The sequence below is a fragment of the Camelus ferus genome, chromosome 12 (assembly GCF_009834535.1).
Source record: "Camelus ferus isolate YT-003-E chromosome 12, BCGSAC_Cfer_1.0, whole genome shotgun sequence".
NCBI lineage: Eukaryota > Metazoa > Chordata > Mammalia > Artiodactyla > Camelidae > Camelus > Camelus ferus.
This window is the reverse complement of record NC_045707.1, coordinates 43,234,094-43,252,193: the sequence shown is the minus strand read 5'-3', so window position 1 is coordinate 43,252,193 and position 18,100 is coordinate 43,234,094. Positions and strand designations below refer to the sequence as shown.

The window sequence follows — 18,100 nt, the reverse complement described above, 5'->3', positions numbered from 1 at the left end:
TAAATGTCATTTTCTTTTTGGAGGCTGAGTTCAGACTGCCACTTGTTTGATAAATTCGGTAGTTGAGTACTCAGAAGGACCACTGGTTCCTACTGCCATCTGGTCATTCCAGTGAGTGTTTTATTTTAGGGTGTGTATGTGTACAGATGTGCATCTCTGTATTTGTACCATTCATTTGTGTGTCTTTAGTTAAACTGAAAGGACTATAAGATAGAAATTCTGTACCCTTCTGTAGAGTAGTTTTTTTTTTTTTTTTTTGAGAGAGGTGTTTTGCTCTTATTCAATATTGTGGTAGGGTAAGCTCTGAATATCACAAGAGGAAAGAATTTCAGTTATAAAATTTAGAGCACACGTGAAAATGGGTAAGTTCTCCAGATAAGTTACAGGCAACCCAATTAAATTTGAATTTCAGATAAACAATGAATTCTTTTTTACTCAATAATTTTAGAGTAGTTTTAATTTAATATTTTGGGGGTGTAATGCCTGGGTGTTGCTGAATTTCATTGTATTAATTTTCTGTGGTTTTCTGCTTTGAAGATTTTAGAACTTCTAAACAACAGAGTCTTCCAATCAAAGATTGGGCACAAGAACACTGTACGGCACATTCAGTTCACAGCTGATGGAAAGAATCTTATTTCAAGCTCTGATGATTGTACAATTCAGGTGAGAGGGAGGTTGAACTCCTAACATATATATTGCTGACTCCAGCAAAGGAACACTTTGATTATGGCTCAAATCTAATATGATCTTAAATCTTAAACCTTTCTGTAAGATCAGATTACCTTGGGCTTCCATTTAGATTCTGCACATGGTCTTACATGAAGCCCATTCATGTTTCATATTCTTCTGTGGGTGAAGCAGGCAATTTGACTTAGAACGCTCTACTGGGAGGTTGTTTATTTTGAAAATCAGGAGTTCATTTGAATTCTCCCACCCACCTTGGTATTTGGATTTGTATCAATACAGACACTTTTTGTCACATTTATGTAATTTTTCTTTATTTTTCTTTACAGTAGTAAAAATCTGATTGAAGTAATTTCATTCTTTCCTTTTAAGAATAAGATGTTTATGACAGAGATAAAGTCCTGTGGAAAAAGAATAGTTTATCATAGCAAAGTACTGTGGATATAGAGGCCTTAAGCTTACTGTATGCTCTTTTTAAATTTACTTTATTTCTATCAAAGTTCCAATGCACATACTTTTAAAGCTCAAATAGTATTGCAAGGCTCATTATGAAAAATAAACTTCCCCATTTCTCTTTCTCCAGAAGCACCATTGTTAGCTTTTAGAAGATATTTACCTTCCTGCCTCCGTATTGCATGATTATACTGCTAATTCTTGATTTTTAATTTAGAGGATTTATCTACTGACTTCTCTATATTAAGATGAAAATTTAGCTCTTTTCCTGCTCCCACCTGTCCTTCCTTTAACATGTGCACATACTCTTACCAATCCCCATCATCCCAATACAATTACAACAAAATTTTGTTTAGGTCATTAGTGTCATTGTTATGACTAAGTAGAGTAAGTGTACTATGAATGCATTTCCTGGCTTAATGCAATTTAGGAAAATTCTGCCTTTGATTGATATAGTTGGAAATTATTTTACCCTAAATCCTTGAAGACATTGTTCTATTTTTCCCAAGTTTCAAAGCTCATGTTGAGAAGTCTTGAAGCCATTCTGATTCCTACTCTTTCCCTCTGGAAGATTTTAGAATTTTCTCTTTGTCCCCAGAATTTTGAAATTTCATGGTGATATTCCTTGGTGTGTGTTTTATCCATTGTTTTGAATATTCACTATCCCTTTGTTTGGAAACTTATATTGTTTACAATTCAAGGAAGTTTACTTGAATTATTTCTTTGATTCTTTCCCCCCTCAATATATATACTTTTTTCTGTTAACATTCCTTATTCAGATATTGGATCTCCTGGACTGATCATCTAGTTTTCTTTTTCTGCATTTTGTCTTTTTCTACATTGCTCTGTTTTCTGGGGGTTTTCTTCAACTTTATCTTCCAACCCTTTCTTTGAGTTTTCACTTCTATCATTGTATTTTTAATGCTGGAGAGTCCATTCTCATTGTTTATTTTTTTTGGAGAGCATTGTGTTCTTGTGTCATTGATGAAATATCTTTTACTTCTCTGAGGACGGTGGATATATAAATAATATACATAACATACATATATAATATTTTAAAAAATATATATATAATATTTTCCCTCAAAATTGATTTTTTCTGTATAGTTGCTATTCCCTCCAAGTTGTTTTTGCTGTTTGGTTGTTTTGACATCTTATTTTAAGATCCTTCCTCAGCTGTGTGGTGATTGATCATTCACTACCCAGAAATGGACACTAAAAGGCTGATTGGAGCTCTGTGTGTTGACTGAGACTTTTACTGAAAGGTGATCTGGATGGGGAGACTTTGTTGTCAATGTCTTTGAGTCTTCTGTCTTGATCTTGTCAGATTCCTAGAGAGGAATCTTCTGTTTTTCTGCTTGGAGGTTATAAACCTGCAGACAGTTTCTTAGAGCTGAGTTGGGGAAGAGAATGAGATGGAGGGGCGGGTAGGTGTAGGGTCTCTGCATTTAGTATATAGACCTTCACTGATTCCCCCATTCTCAGAATTGCAATCCTATCCTCAATTGTGCTGGTGCCGTTTAATCCAGAGATTCTTTTGTTTTGTTTTAGGAGCATTATTCTGCACTCTGTTCTCTTTTATTCTCATAATAACTTTGTTTCGGATTCTCCAATGGTTCTTTTCCTTTTACATGAAGTTAGTTTTCTTGAATTCTTTGAAGGGGTGGGGAAGGACATTTCTAGCTTCACAGCCCTGTAGCTCCTTCTTCTGTTGTTTTCATGAAGCATTAAAAATATGGCATTTTTCTGGTGATATCCCTTTGTTCTGTCCCCTTCCCTCATTTTTATTTAGACCTTCTCTTTCGTTTGCTGCCTTCATCCTTGGTCTACTCACTCTGCATTCTATTCCCAACAGTTTCTCCTCATTGTAGCATTGTTCTGGCTAATCCTGAGAGTTCATAGGGCCCAGACTGCTTTAGCCCTTCCAGACTATACCAAAGTCCCTTACACTCAGTTTTTGCTGCTCTTCCCCATGGGTCCCCTGTACTTTCCAGTGAATGTCACTTAATTTTGGGGGAATTCACCTGTTTTTAGGTTTGAAAGACTCCCCTTGCTTCCCTGTGCTTCTTCCCATAGAGTTGCTATTACCATGAAAGTCTTAAGCTCTCAGTTTGTCCCCACTCACTTGTATCTTGTGATTTGTGGGGATACTTTTTCACTTAACATGGTCTTGTCAATGTTGTCTGTGCATTTTTGTATTTGCTATTTTAGTTGCTTTGTCTGCTCTTAATGGAGGCATCAATGAGATGCCCACATCACTGCGATCTTCCCACAAGTCATACTTCTGTTCTTAGTCCCACCCTCATTCCTACCTCCAGATGTACTTAAGTGATGTTAGTCTCTGAGCATTTTGGGAGTTCTGTATTGTCAGTTTTGTTGCTTTTGTCTTTTTCTGATGATTTTAGGATTCTGTTTTCTTGGTTCTGCAAAGTCAGTTACCATTCTTCTACGTTACAGCCTCCAACGTTTTGTTGTTCTTTCTCATTCTCTTGACTTTGTCATTTTAGTAGGGTTTTAGAAGTGAAGGAGGAGATAAATGCGTATGTTCTGTTTAACAGAAGTTAGTACATATTCTTTTATTTTATATGTATATTTCTTACAGTGGCAATATTTAACTACACTATGAAAAACTATTTTGGAAAAAAATATTTTCATGTTATATTTTTGTGAGTCCTATGTGATTGGAATGAAATTTGGCTTCACTACAGAAACTTATAGGCTCCCATGATGCTGGTGTGTTGGCTATGAAGCTCAGTGTCATATTCACCTTTCTTCCTCTCCAGATGGCTTTGAATAGGGTAAAACTAAGCTACATCTGATGAAATTCTGCTGAGACATTGTATACTGTATAGCCTTTCTGTCAAAAGTTAAATTCATAGGTTTTATGACCTGTGTGAAGATCAGATATTCTCAGTCAGAGGGAGAAATAATTTCTAGGAGTATTTTTAGGATCCAAGTTAGATTATTTTTAGAAATAAGTTGTGTTTCATCCTCTTCTTCTGCTCTGTCCAGAATACTTCTTACATTTAAAATGTTTTAATGAGTATACACTCATGTAACAAAACTCTTGGTATGTGTTCTAAGAATTGACTGATTGTGTTTTGTTTTGGTTTGCTTAATGTTTTGGTAAATAATTAGTTGGAGGTTTGTTATTTTTTCCCCTCAGCTTTACTGAAGTATAATTGACAAAATTGTATTATATTTAACTTGTATAATGTGATGATTTGATACATGTACACACTGTGAAATAATTACCACAATCAAGTTAATTAGCAAATCTGCAAACACCTTACATAGTTGCCATTTTGAAGGTTTATTTTAATCATCTGTGTATCCCCAGTGCCTGGAGTATAGGGTTCAGGAAATCTGTGTCAAGCTGAACAAAAGTTATTGCCAAAATTTGAAGAATTAGCTCTCTTGATTATAGCACATGCAGTTGTGAAAACTGAGGTCTGTTTTAGTAGTTTTTGATCTTTTACCTTAACATAAATAAAGCCCGAGTAGTAGCTATACTCACCTGAGCCAGTGTATGAGAATATATTGATTCTTCCAGGTATAAGAAGAGTCTTTAGCATTTTTTAGATGTAAATTTATATGGCTGAAAAAATTCTAGCGTACATAACGTAAAAATCATAGCTAATGGTAGAAACATACCCAAAGTCAACCTTTATACCTTTGACTAATGCTGGTGGAAGTTCAGCTATTATATAAGGTGGTTCAATTAGCACAGTACGTTTGAGTCCAACAAAAAGTATCCTTGTCATTATTGCCTTATCAGAAAGCATCTGCAACAAAAACTGCTAAAGCTAGTCTTCATTTCCCTTCAGTGACTTTCAGATTCTTTGTTTTATCTGCTTAAGGAGACTTTGACTTCTTGATGTGGAGGGTAGCAATAAGAACCTCAGTCAGGAATGAACACTGAATCAGACACAGCTAGAAATGACAGTGCCAGTCAACCAGAAAGAGCTGTTAATAGTAGCCACTGATCCTCTAGTCCAGTAAAGCATCGAAAGGATGAGGGAGCCAGAAAGTTCCTAGTGGTAATTAATGGTCCATTGTGTTTTATATTTAGTCCCACTGGGTGCCTTTTTTCCTGATATGATTTGGGGAGCCAGAAAGCTTCTGTTTCTTCCCCCTACCTCAGCATGTCTAACTGGGCTTTTAAAATTCTGAAATTCGCAATTCATTCTCTTTAGCATCATTCTCACTTCCAACTTCTCCTCTAAGATCCCTTGCTCTCATACAAGATACCCTGCTTCTGTGAATGAGCACTCAGAGACAGAAAAGATGGAGATATCTGAGGTCCAGGGCTTGGTGGGAGGGGGCCTGCTGAATGTGGAGAATAGAGGAGTAAAGAAAGAAGGTAGGAGAGGGAGGGTAATAGCTTAGTGGTAGGGCATGTGCTTAGCATGCACAAGGTCCTGGGTTCACTTCCCAGTACCTCCATCAGAAATAAAGGGCGGTGGGTAAGAGAGATGTCATTTCTTTTACGATTTTGCCTAAGTGTGATAGGAAAAGCCTTAAAGATGTTTTTACTGTTTAACCTTCATCAGTCAAAAACTAGACCCAGAATATTACTAATATACATACCTGAGATGGTGGCTGCTTTTTATCTTTTTATTCCTAATGTTAAAAAAACGAAAATTCTATGGGAGACTGCCTGATTGCTTACAGCACAGAAGTCTAGTTTCAGGCGCTCTGGGCTGTTTCTTTGAATATCTTCTCAACCTTTATTCCCTACCGTTCCTTCTGCATATCCTGTACTTCAGCCAGATTGAACTATGAGCAGGTCCCTGTGATCTTTCCACGTTTTCCTACTTCTGTGCTTTAACTCATGCATTCATTCTCTTTGTTTGAAATTCCCTTCTCAGTTTGTGATTTATAGTCCAAGTTCATTTTTCAAGCCTACTTTGAATGCACCGTCTCCAACATTGCAATTTCTTCTCTTCCCCTTATGTCTGAGGAGTTCTTCCTGGAGCGCCATGTAAAAAATAACATACTATATCACTTCTGTCATTTTGAGGATTGTATTAGGGGCTAGCTCTGGAGCTTGGAAATTCCATGATCTGTTTTGAAACTGCTCTGGTCACCTGACGCTCCCCGGCAACAGGGCTAGGAGGATTCGGTAGCCTCAGTACAGCTAGAATCTGCACGCTTGGCCTAGCTTGTGAAGTATAGAAATCTGTGAATATCTAATTGGGATAATTTTCTCTGGAAAATTTAATCAGATGGTGAGCTCACTGGCTTATTGTGGCTTTTCTCTATCTTTTGGTATAATTAACTGTTCTCCGAGCAACTGAAGAAAACAAATTTTATTTAGGAGGAAGAACATTTTATTTTACCCCCTAGTCAAGTTAACTAACCCCAGCTTTCCTCTTGTGTGTTTGTAAAAGGGGGACACTGTATTCTTAATTTGGTTTTCTTCTTTGTTTTGCTGAAATACCATGAGGATAAAAGAATTTAAACAAGTGAGTGATACTGTCCCACCTGTCTTATGGGATATTATGGGAAAAGGGTTATAACAGACTTATTTCTTTGATATTTAGATATGGAATTGGCAATCAGAGGAATATGTCTTTCTGCAAGCCCATCAGGAAGCAGTGAAAGACTTTAAACTCTTGAAAAATTCAAGACTGCTTTCCTGGTCATTTGATGGAACAGTGAAGGTAATTTGAAGCGCAAGTTTCTTTTTAAAAAAGTATTCTAATATTGTATTGATTATATTGTGATAGCCAAAAGCAGACGGCTGATAAATAACGACTTAAAATTTTGAATTTCTATTTTCTCGTGCCTGTTTTCTGTTTACTGTAATCACCTACTGTGTGTTTATGATCATTTGTACTAGAAGGCACTTAAAGAGGTCAGAAGAACCAATGTGCTAAAGCTCTTGTTTAATTGATGATTATGTTCAGTAATACAAAATGTTCTTAAAAGTGTCAACTTCTGAGTTTTTCTTTGAAGGTATGGAATTTTATTACTGGAAGAATAGAAAAGGACTTTGTCTGTCACCAGGATACAGTGCTTTCTTGTGATATTTCTCCTGATGCTACCAAGTTTTCTTCTACCTCTGCTGACAAGACTGCAAAAGTAAGTTGATCAGTTAAAGATACATGCATAAAACTTTGGGGTTCATTATGTATTATAGTCCCAATAATGTGTAAAACAGAACAGTAAGTGTCTACATGTCTGACTCGTATTTTGTGAGTTTTTGGAGGATGCCATTGGCATTTAGTTTGTGTCAAATAGATTAAATAAATGACATTGAGGATTTTTGATTTCTCCCTTACTGATACCTTTTTGTCTATTAGTAATCAAAGGCAGTCTCTACTGCATATTTTAGGCAATAAAAAAATGGAAAGAGATTTACACTTAATTGTACACCACAGTAAATTTTTATGTAATTGATGTAAATGGATACTTGGAAAGTAACATTCCAGTGAAATGATGCTGCCTGGTTGGGGACATTGAGTACTACTTTCTCTTCTTTTTTCTCCATCTTTGTTAATCGCATCATTATCTCTATACATCTTTCCAAACTATAAACTTTGGAATCTCCTGGGACTCGATCCTGTCTTTGATGCTCTGTCGATCACTCTGCAGTGTCTGTTGGATCCTTGTTCTCCTCCTTCTTCCCACCCGTAAGACCGTGCTCTCCTCATTGATGGACCTGCCACTGGTCTGTACCTCCTCTAATTTATCTTCCCTGCTGCTGCCTGAGTCCCCAGTTGGAACTCCACTGTAGCCAGTTTATAAGCTAAACTCCTTACCCATCACCATCTCTTTCTGCTACATTGTTCTCTCTGTGCCAGACTACTTCTACTTCCATCTTTTTGTGCATACTGTTAACTTTGGCTTGACACAACCTTCTATCCTTTTCTACCTCCAAGCATTATGACTCATTCTTCTAGACCTAGATTTGATGTCAGTCCTTCAGTGAACCCTTTCTGGCCCTCAGGCAGGATTGGCTGCTCTACCCTCAGTGTTCCCATTACATATTACTCATGTTTATTAGAGCATTAACTTCATACCACTGTTCACTTAACCATGCATGAGCCCTGTATTCCTGATTAAACTAGAAACCTTTCAAGACAAGGACTGTGTGCAGTTATCTTTGTATCACCAGTTCTTTGCTCACAGTGCCTGGGACACATTTTTAGTATATGCTTGTTAAATGGTGATGACAGAACCATGGGGGATAATATTGGAAGGGAAAAAACCAGCATTTGACTGCTAATAGAGTAGGATGGTATAGTGACTACCTTTAAAGAACTCTTGCCACATGTAAGGGCCTGGACTAGGAATTACACTATTATCTCATTTAATTTTCACACTGTAGGTGCTATTGTCCCCATCATACAGGTGCAGAAACTGAAGCCAGAGAAGCTTATGTGGGTTGTCCTAGGAAACAAGGAACTAGTAAATAGTGGAGCCAGGACCCACACTCAAGTCTGCCTTACCCCACAGACTGCTTTGCTGTTCTTCCTTCTGAGTCTAAAGTTAAGGAAAAGTAAAAAAAAAAAAAAAAAGTTAAGGAAGCTGTGACTTTGATCCTTAAGCTGAAGTTAACTTGAGTAATTAAAAGGAAACTCAGAAAAATGAAAAAGGTTGCTAGTTGGAATTTGGGCCTCTCATGAAAGTTTATGAACTGTTGAATGTTAAAAGTTCATGTGATTGGATTTATGGCTAACTGGCACACGAGGCAGGGTTTGTAGATATTTATTTCGAGTATATTTACTAATCCTAAACAATCTGAATTGCCTTCCAGATTTGGAGTTTTGAACTCATTTCCCCTCTTCATGAATTGAGAGGCCACAAAGGCTGTGTGCGCTGCTCTGCTTTCTCTGTGGACAGTACCCTGCTGGCAACTGGAGATGACAACGGAGAAATCAGGGTAGGGTGTTTGCTGCCATGAAAGCCCTGCTCTTCACGCAGCTTTGGCTAGCCCTCTGCACCACACTGGGGGCCTTTGGGAATGTGACAGGGAAGCACGGGCCCTGGCGTTCTGGTGGGATGAAGCAGTCTTTGTTTTGTTTCTTGTGCATGTTCACAGCTGCACTTCACTGCAGAAAAGAATTCATTTTAGAGTTAGAGTGAAGCATTTCCTGTGTATATGAGGAGGCAGGTGCCCTAGTTATTTTCAGTTTGCTCTCTGCTGTTAGCTTAAGAATGATTCATCTTAATTCTTGTTCCTGAACCAAAGGTGGTTTTTAGTGGCAGGATTTGAGGAAAATAATTTTTGTAAGTTGTTATCTAGATTATAAATGAATGGAAAATTCTGCTATTTTCTGCACTGAAAGAAAAGGTCTCTTTAGCACTGTGTCCATTAGATAGTCAACATTTACAGTGTGGCCTATTGCAGTCCTTGTGGGACTGTCTGCCTGGTTGTATTAGAAGTATCGGGCAGTTGATGGAAAAAGTTTGGACATTGGGAATGGCTGCTTTGGTAACCAGTATAGTTGAGGAGAGTCTTGTTTTTTTTATTGTTGTTTTTTTTTTACAAAGGAGGAATTAAAGCTCAAAGAATAGGTATATACTGCAGAAGAATGAAAAAGTATATATGTAGTTTTAGGAATAGAGGCATTATCAAATACGCTTTCTAGGAAATTAAGATTCTCTTGTTTGAGGAGTAAGTAACCAGCCTTCTCTGGACCATTCTCATAAATACCATGCCAGCTGAAGGAGCAGGGCTGCTCTGGGAACTTTCATTTTCCTCTGAATTCTTACTGCTGGACTGGTTATGAGACAGTGCCTCATTTTCCAGAAACCCCTAAAAGAAAAAATTCTCTCTTTAAATAAGTGTTATTTAAAAAATTTTCTTTAGTACGTTAAAAATTTTGTTTTTCTGCCTGATTTTTCAAAACATAGGAAAGCTGTTCACTTTTTATATATCTGTCTTATATCTGGCTATCTTCCTGAATTCTTTCTAATCAGTTTTTCCATTTGATTCTTTTGGATTTCCTAGCAAGACATTTAAAAATGATGATTTTGATTATTTTCTCTTGCTATTTATGCCTCTGTTTTCCTTATTCTGATGTACATTTCTTTGAAAAATCAGTATATTGCTCATTTGTTATCATTGGAAATAAATGAAAATAGTATCTGTAAGTAATTGGGTTGTTTATAAGAGTCTAGTAAAATAACCTTAGTTTATGTATGTGTATATGCTTGCTAGCTTATTTATTTTATATATATAATATATAAAACATATACATAATACATACATGTATTTTTGTATACACACACACACACACACACACACACACACACGCACACATATATATAAAAATGAATATAAAGCCTTACAGGGACTTACTGCTTAAAATATTGTTTAAAATACTTCAGGTGTTTCACTAGCATCTGTCAGTATTCTCAGTAGTAGATCCTGAACTAGAATTCTTTGTTTTTTGAGGTAGTTTATTTGTCAGGCCTTTTTTGTTTATTCGTTGCTTCTCACCATCATTCTCTTTATTAAATGAAAGAGTCCCAGTATTCTAATTAATCACTCTAAGTCTTTTTGTTTTATTTTTGAGAGTATAATGATAAATATTGTAAGTAAAAAATTTTAATTACATTTAGTATTTTTAAAAAAATTTGGATAGGGGAGTATGTAATCTTAAAAAAAAATTCCTAAGTTATCACTGAATTGTAATTATATTTTTTAAGAAAGATTTCCAAATCTGTTCTAGATGAGATATATACAGAACTTCTGAGTAACCCTGTTAATGAACCATGTGTCATGTTTATGCAGATCTGGAATGTCTCAAATGGTGAGCTGCTTCATTTGTGTGCTCCGATTTCAGTAGAAGAAGGAGCTGCTACTCATGGAGGCTGGGTAACCGACCTTTGCTTTTCTCCAAATAGCAAAATGCTCGTTTCTGCTGGAGGGTATCTTAAGGTAAGGGTTTCTCAAAGACTGAAAAAAAAAAAGAACAGCCTGTATCTTACTTTCCAAGTTCTTTCCACTTCCTGTTTCTTAGTTGGGCCTCATAGAGCCCATCAGAGAGGAAGGCAGTTTGAGTGATGAGACTGAGACCTGCGTGGCTGCTTTCCTCAGATCTCTCAGAGGTTCTGATGACAGATGGCTCAGTCCCGAGCTCTCAGACTGCCCCATACAAAGTCTTACATGATCAGAATGACTAGAAAGTGGGGTGTTTAACTTAATCTGATTTTTCTCCACGAATCGTTAATTACGTTGTTTGAAAGTCTTTAAAAACATTTGTGAAATTTCCTTTCTTAAGTATTAGTTGTGATAGTGGTGGTGGTGGTAATAATAAAAATGGCAGCAGCATGTTGCTGTGTAGTTTATGAAGTGCTTTACATACATCATCTTATTACAGCTTTGTGAAACTTACGTTTTATCATCCTTGGCTTGTAGATAAGGAAACTGATGTTCATAGAGGTTGTGAATTTCCTAAAATTACTTAGTAAGTTGGCTTATACAAACTTACTATTTCAGTAAATACTGAAGCCAAGGTTGAGTGTATTACAGTGCCTCAGAGTTTTTCTTTGGTGCTTGCATCTTTTTATCTATTCACTCACTAAGAATATATTAAGTCCCACTGTGTGCTGACACTGCTGCATGCCACAATGTTTAAGACCTGTTTCTTGCCCAGGTGGCTGACAGTCTGTGGGAGAAGCAGACCAAATAGTCTAAGTGTAGGAAGGGTTTGGGGCACATTTGCATAAGGATAGTGGAGGCACAGAGGAGAGGAGTGGACAGTTCTCCCTCTGGGAGTTAGCAGAAGCTTCATGTGGAGGGGAATGCTTGAGCTGAGTCTTTTGAATAGTGGTTTACTGGTAAAAGGGGTTGAAGATAATACTGACCACTTTAAATAGATCCCTAATAAGTTAGATCTTATGATACTGTTTTTTCTTACTGAAAACGTTCAAGTATAGGAGATGATCCTGACTAATTATCTAACACACTACAGATGTCCAAAAATATTTGAAAAGTTTCGGTTGAATTTGAAGATTATATGGGACCCATGTGAATGCAGTTTTATTTAACATAGAAATCTAGCTTATAAAAAAGATAAATCGAGGGCAGTTTTTAGCTCTATGAGAGGATGTATAGGGATCAAACTTGTAAAGGAATCGTTTGTATTGAAAATACAGTGCTGTTTACAAGATGTTGCATTAACCTGTACCTTTTTGGACCACTTTTATTTAGTTAGTAGGGGATTGTGAGACTGTCACTGCTTGTTCCCCTGTAGTGTGGAGATAAAGTGCACTCAGTCTTCTCTGAGGATGATGCTTAGAGGAGCAGCATTGCTGTCTTTGTATTGGAAGCTGGGCGTCTTCAGCTGTGAAAACTTAATGGCTCAGCATTGACGTTGAGCTTCTAGAGACCATACCTTTTGATGCTCTGGGCCCCATAGAAAGCTGTCACATGATCATGAATCTGGCTTACAAGATATGATAAAGATCAGTGAGCAGACTTCCAGAGTTCCTGGAGAATCTTGGAATAAACAGCAGAATCCATGTCTGTGTTGTAGGGGGTGTGTTTTCAGGGTGAAAGAACCTATAAACCTATACATGTAGTCTGTATATTTAAGTGACAGTCAGGCTCTTCTGGTTTGAGTACTAGCATGGTTAAACTGATTATGACATAGCCCAGCCTCATCTGCCCAGCATGTTAATTAATGAGACTGTCCAAAGCACAGAGCAAATAGAAAGTAAAAAGAAATAGCTGCTGTAGGGTGCAAGAAAATAGGCCTTCTGAGTCTGTTCACTTTATAATACTAGCTGTATAAATTGAATATCAGTAAGATAAGGTAGATAGATACCCACTAGCTAAAAAGTAGCTAACTTTTGAAATTATTCCCATTCAAAAGTTAAAAAAAAAAGTAATTTACTTGTGTTATGCCATAGAATACATACTGTTATAATGACAAGAAATCCTCAATTAATTAATACTCATGAGGAGAAAGCTGATTTGATATGTGGAATACATGATGATAAATGCAAATTTGCCATTACTTATAGGTAACAGTATAAAGGTCAGGAGAGAACGCCTTGGAGCAGACTACCTGAATTCAAAGCCTGGCTCTGCCACTCATTAGCTAGCTTTGTGGTCTTGCACAAGATTATTTAGCCTCGATTTTCTCATCTGTAAAATAGGTATAATAGTAATACCTACCTCATAGTGTTGAGAGGGTTAAAGGAGTTAATACCTATAAAGCACTTATACATAGTGGCACATAGTGTACCCTGAGTAAATGTTAGCTCCTCTTTTTAAAAAAAAAGTTTATTTCTTAGAGCAGATTTAGTTTCACAGCAAAATTGAGCAGACAGTACAGAATTCCTACATAACTCCCTGCCCCCTCCACCACTATCAACATCCCCCACCAGAGGGTACATTTGTTACAACTGGTGAATGTTCGTTGACGAGTCATTACTCAATGTCCATAGTTTACACTAGGGTTTACTCTTGGCATTGTTCATTCTATGAATTTTGACAAATGTGTGACGACATATGTCCACCATTGTTGTATTATACAGAGGAGTTTCACTGCCCTAAAGTCCCCTGCACAAGTCCTATTTTAATATTGTTTTTTTAGTCCATATTCAAATGACAGGCTTGGGTAGTGTTCCGTATAGTGTGGTCTGTTTTAATAGAGGGGAAGGTAGTGGGTGCACTAGATAGAGAAGCCAGAAACTCTTGCACCTCTACCACCTACCAGCAGTGTCATCTTTGGTGACAAGGCCTTTCTTCTCTCTCAACCCTGGTTTCCTTACTTGTAAAATGAGGTAATTGGATGAGGTGTTCTCAGGGTAAGGGCCTTACTACCTCTACGATTTGCCTCCAGTGACTAAAAACTAATGAGTCTTCTCTCAAGTAGGTGGGATGTGTCCTCTGCAGACTTGATTACACTGCTATTTTATAAAGCAAAATTGTTGGTTCTGGAAAATTTCAAGTCAGTACATGTTGCTTCATTGAGGTTTACTTAAGTCCACAGGGCATACTTTTACCAGCTACTACTGCTCACAGTGAACATGAATAGCTGTCCTGGTCACACGTCAAGGCAGAATGCCAGGCATTGCCACAGATACAGAAGTGATCGTAGCATTCGTAATGCTCAGAATCCTGTTGTACCTGAGGCCGTTTCAAAAGGTGTTCATGTACATTGTCTCTTTTGCCTTCATCTTAGGTGTGTGATAAATGGGTAAGCTTAATGATCTCTGCTTGGTAAATGAATGTATATATTGTTATAATCTTAGCAAATTCAGCGATTGGTAGGAGAAAGGAAGAACTTGCCAGAGCACCTGCTACATTTAAGTTGTTCAATATTTATTTAGCAAATAAGTGTATAGACTTTTAAATAAAGAAACTTGGTCATGGGTTCTTGAATCACTCCTGGTGAAAGGGAAGATTCAGCAGAGAGAGAACATTCTGTCCTGCAGCCCATATTATGAGTAGTCTTGGAGTCTGCCAGAATTCCTGTCTGTCTGCAAAGGGGCATTTTTAGAGAAGAGAGGGTCATTCTCTCTATTCTGCTGAGGACTTGCAAACAGGAGAGTTCAGTCCAGCTGTGACCATAATGGATTCTGTGTAGCCTTGTACCTGCAGCTCTGAGTAGGCTGCATGCTTCTTCAGCACACCTTACAGTGGGGTTAGGTGTAGGGTAGCTGTGAGGCAGTTACCGGGGTTAGTCAGGAAAGGCTGACCAGGTTGATAATACTGCATTCAGCATTAAACCTTAGACGCCTTTCTTGTTGTTTGCTTAAGTGGGGGTGGGGAGGTGATGGGGCGAAGGATCTGGTTGGCACTGCAGATTTCCTCAAAATGTAATTACCAACCTAATGAGAATTTTATTTTTCTCTGAACAGTGGTGGAATGTTGTCACTGGGGAATCCTCACAGACCTTCTACACAAATGGAACCAATCTTAAGAAAATACATGTGTCCCCTGACTTCAAAACATATGTGACTGTTGATAATCTTGGTATTTTATATATTTTAAAGATTTTAGAGTAAGCAGTGATGTAAGTTCAACTCTTTTAATTTTGAATTGGAAAAAAGTCCTAGTGAAACTCTGTATTTCAACTTTTTATAAAACTGTGAATTGTTTTGCAGTATTGCATTCATTACAGAAATGTGGTTGGATGTATAATATTAATGTAGCTTTTCCCAAATGAACACCTTTAATCTTGTTTTCATAATCATCATCATTATTTTTAACAGTTTGTCCTGAAGATGCAAATGAAAATGTACCTTGTTATATTGTTGGTAAAATTCTCCCTTGATGTGTTCAAATTGGGTGACATAATTAATGAGAATAATTCAAAGGAAATATATATTTTAATACCATTGCTTTGCAGGCTGTGCCTCAGGGTGGTCATGGCCTGCTCTCTGAACCACACTTACCTTCAGTGGGTATAGTTCTCCCAAATATAATCTCAGAACTTATTTGCACCCCTTAAATTTGCTTTAAAAATATTGTGTCTGTGTGCACAGTTTGCAAAATTTCCTTTAATTCATTTGATAAGTGAGTCTTAGGTTTCAAAAATTCTTTCTGTGAAGCAAAAGTGATGTGTGTTGGGGGAAGTAGATTTTGTTGGTCTACCTTTTCTCATTAGCATATGGCAGCCCTGGGCTGGACCTGAACTCTGGCTGTCAGTCCTTAAGTTGGGCGCTCTCCTGCTCTCTCTGGTTTTTTATATATCACACTTCTTACTTGACTGAACTTGACCCTTCTTAATCCTCACTTTTCTCTCTCTCTTTTTTTTTTTTAAGTAATTGCGCCACAGTTAAATGTTAGTAAATAAGACTAATTGGGGAGGAGCCAATTTTAATTATAAATTTTAACAACGAAATTTTTCTAAAATAGAGAAAATAGTAAAAATTTTCTTCTAATTTCATTTACTTCTAGATGAACAGCATTGCCAGTGCCATTCTCTTAGTGAATTTCAAGAGAATTTTCTGTGGTTTTTCTATGCAGTACTGGAGGAGTCTGTGACTCTGGAAGATGTCACCGTTAACCTTCTAGCCAGTCTCTCTTCTTTCCTCTTCTCTCCCTCCTTTCCTTCCTTTCCTCCTTCCCTCTAAGTTTATTAGAAAAGTTAGATTTTGATGAGGAAAAAAACATACCAACATCAGTAATGAGCTTTTTTGACTTCTTGATTAGGAACTTTAATTGCAGCTTAAACCTAAACATTTTTCCTGAAATATATTCTTAAGGGATGTGGTGATAAATTAATAATAGATCTGGTTTCTATATAAAAAAACAACCAAAATTCAAAAATTTTTGTTGCTGCAATAAGAACTAAGTCAAATGAATACTAGCATTACCGGTAGGTAAGCAATGAGCCAGTTGGTGCATAATGTTGGTGCGTATTAGTAGATGTGGGGTGGGTGGGGGGAATAGACCACTCCAGATGTATTTTAGATTAGCTGTTCCTGTTTAGCATTTGAAGGAATGGAGTGAATAAAATGTTTATATTGTTAAGGAGGTTTGGTGTTTGTTTTTGTTTTATGGTGGGTTGAGGGACTGATTTACAGGCTTACTGTGATTTAAGCAAATATGATGTGAAGATCTGAATTTTATAACAAGAAATTTTTGTACATGGTATGTTCTGCTTGGAGTATCCAAGTCACAATTTGATTTGCATACAATGCTTAGGAACTCATTTATAGCTCAGAGTATAAAGAATTAGTTTTTAGAATTAAAAGTCACTTGACTGTAAAACTATAACAACACAATGAACATCGGCTTTTAAAAAGCCTTGATTGGTCCTTGTTTTAAAAATAAGAAACAATGAGAAGAAAGACAGGGTAACATGAGGAAAGAAGAGAAGCCTTTTAAGGCAGCTCAAGTGGCCAGTTAAGGGGAGGGTTTTGTTTTGTACTTCCAGATGCACATTTTTCAATCATTTTCCTCTGCTTTATTGTTTTTTGTATTACAAATACTGCATTTTGTATATATAAAGTTTTTTACATTGGGTGTGTCTTGTATGTTTTGAAAACTGTTAGTTTTGTATTTATGATACAGCTTACATTATTTTTTTTGCCTTGATACACATTTTAATACATGAATTTTAAAGTTTTATAAAAATAAATTTCCTAAAATATTTTTGAAAAACATTTTCAGATTGTTTCAGATTCCTTGCCTGTCCTTTGCTGATCAGAAAACAAATGTAAAAGATTCTTCAAACTAAAGCCATCAACCTTTTCTAGCCATGTTTTTCAGCTATGTGGAGTTCAACTATATCAAAATTTTCTTTGTCTCTTCGGTTTGTCTCTGATGATTGCTGCCTGGTGTGGCTGGCATGGAGAAGATCCTGTAAAGAAGACAATTAATTTATTCATTCTTTTATTCCAGGACATATTTGTTGAGACCTACCATGTGCCTGGCATTTTTGTAGGTATTGGGGATTTAGCAGTGAGCAGAACAAAGTCCTTGCCCTTCTGCAGCTGGGCACCGGGGAGAGGCAGACAAAAAGTCAGTCAGTCAAATCTATAGTGATTAGTTGGTACGTAAATTGGGGGGAGGTGGGAAGGGATAGATATGGGAGTTTGAGATTTGCAAATGTTAGCCACTATATATAAAAATAGATTTTAAAAAACCCCAAATTTCTTATGTATAGCACAGGGAACTATATTCAATATCTTGTAATAACTTTTAATGAAAAAGAATATGAAAACGAATATATGTATGTATATGCATGTCTGAGACATTGTGCTGTACACCAGAGACTGACACATTGTAACTGACTATACTTGGGAGTATTAAACAAAAACAAAAAATTGGGAGAAGGGTTACAGTTTTAGAGGGAGTTGCTCCCTGAGAAGGTGGCACTTGAGTACAGACCTGAAGGATGAGAGTAAGTCATGCAGGTACCTGGAGAGTGTCCCCAGGCAAGGGTACAAACAAGTGCAAAGACTTGAACGTGGGATGGGTTGGTTGTTCCAGAAGTAGCAAGGAAGCCGGTGTGGCTGGGGAAGACTGAGCAAGGGTAGCGTA

General features: G+C 37.0%; 1 protein-coding gene across 11 annotated transcripts in view; it reads left to right on the top strand.

Moving 5' to 3' along the window:
• Positions 1–18,100, top strand: part of APAF1 (apoptotic peptidase activating factor 1) — a 116,447-nt gene that overhangs the window by 58,819 nt on the left and 39,528 nt on the right. For 7 of the 11 annotated variants that reach the window (XR_004324708.1, XR_004324705.1, XR_004324706.1 and 4 more), the window contains 5 exons: positions 538–663; positions 6,684–6,803; positions 7,099–7,224; positions 8,903–9,028; positions 10,886–11,032. Coding sequence is in view for 6 of the 11 variants with exons in the window: in XM_032493572.1 (XP_032349463.1) it covers positions 538–663; positions 6,684–6,803; positions 7,099–7,224; positions 8,903–9,028; positions 10,886–11,032 (645 nt within the window). In the remaining 5 variants the exon portion in view is untranslated. Of the gene's footprint in view, positions 1–537; positions 664–6,683; positions 6,804–7,098; positions 7,225–8,902; positions 9,029–10,885; positions 11,033–14,096; positions 14,948–14,967; positions 17,221–18,100 lie in introns of those variants that run through there. The other 4 variants (XM_006186553.3, XM_032493575.1, XM_032493573.1 and 1 more) reach the window with 2 other exon arrangements.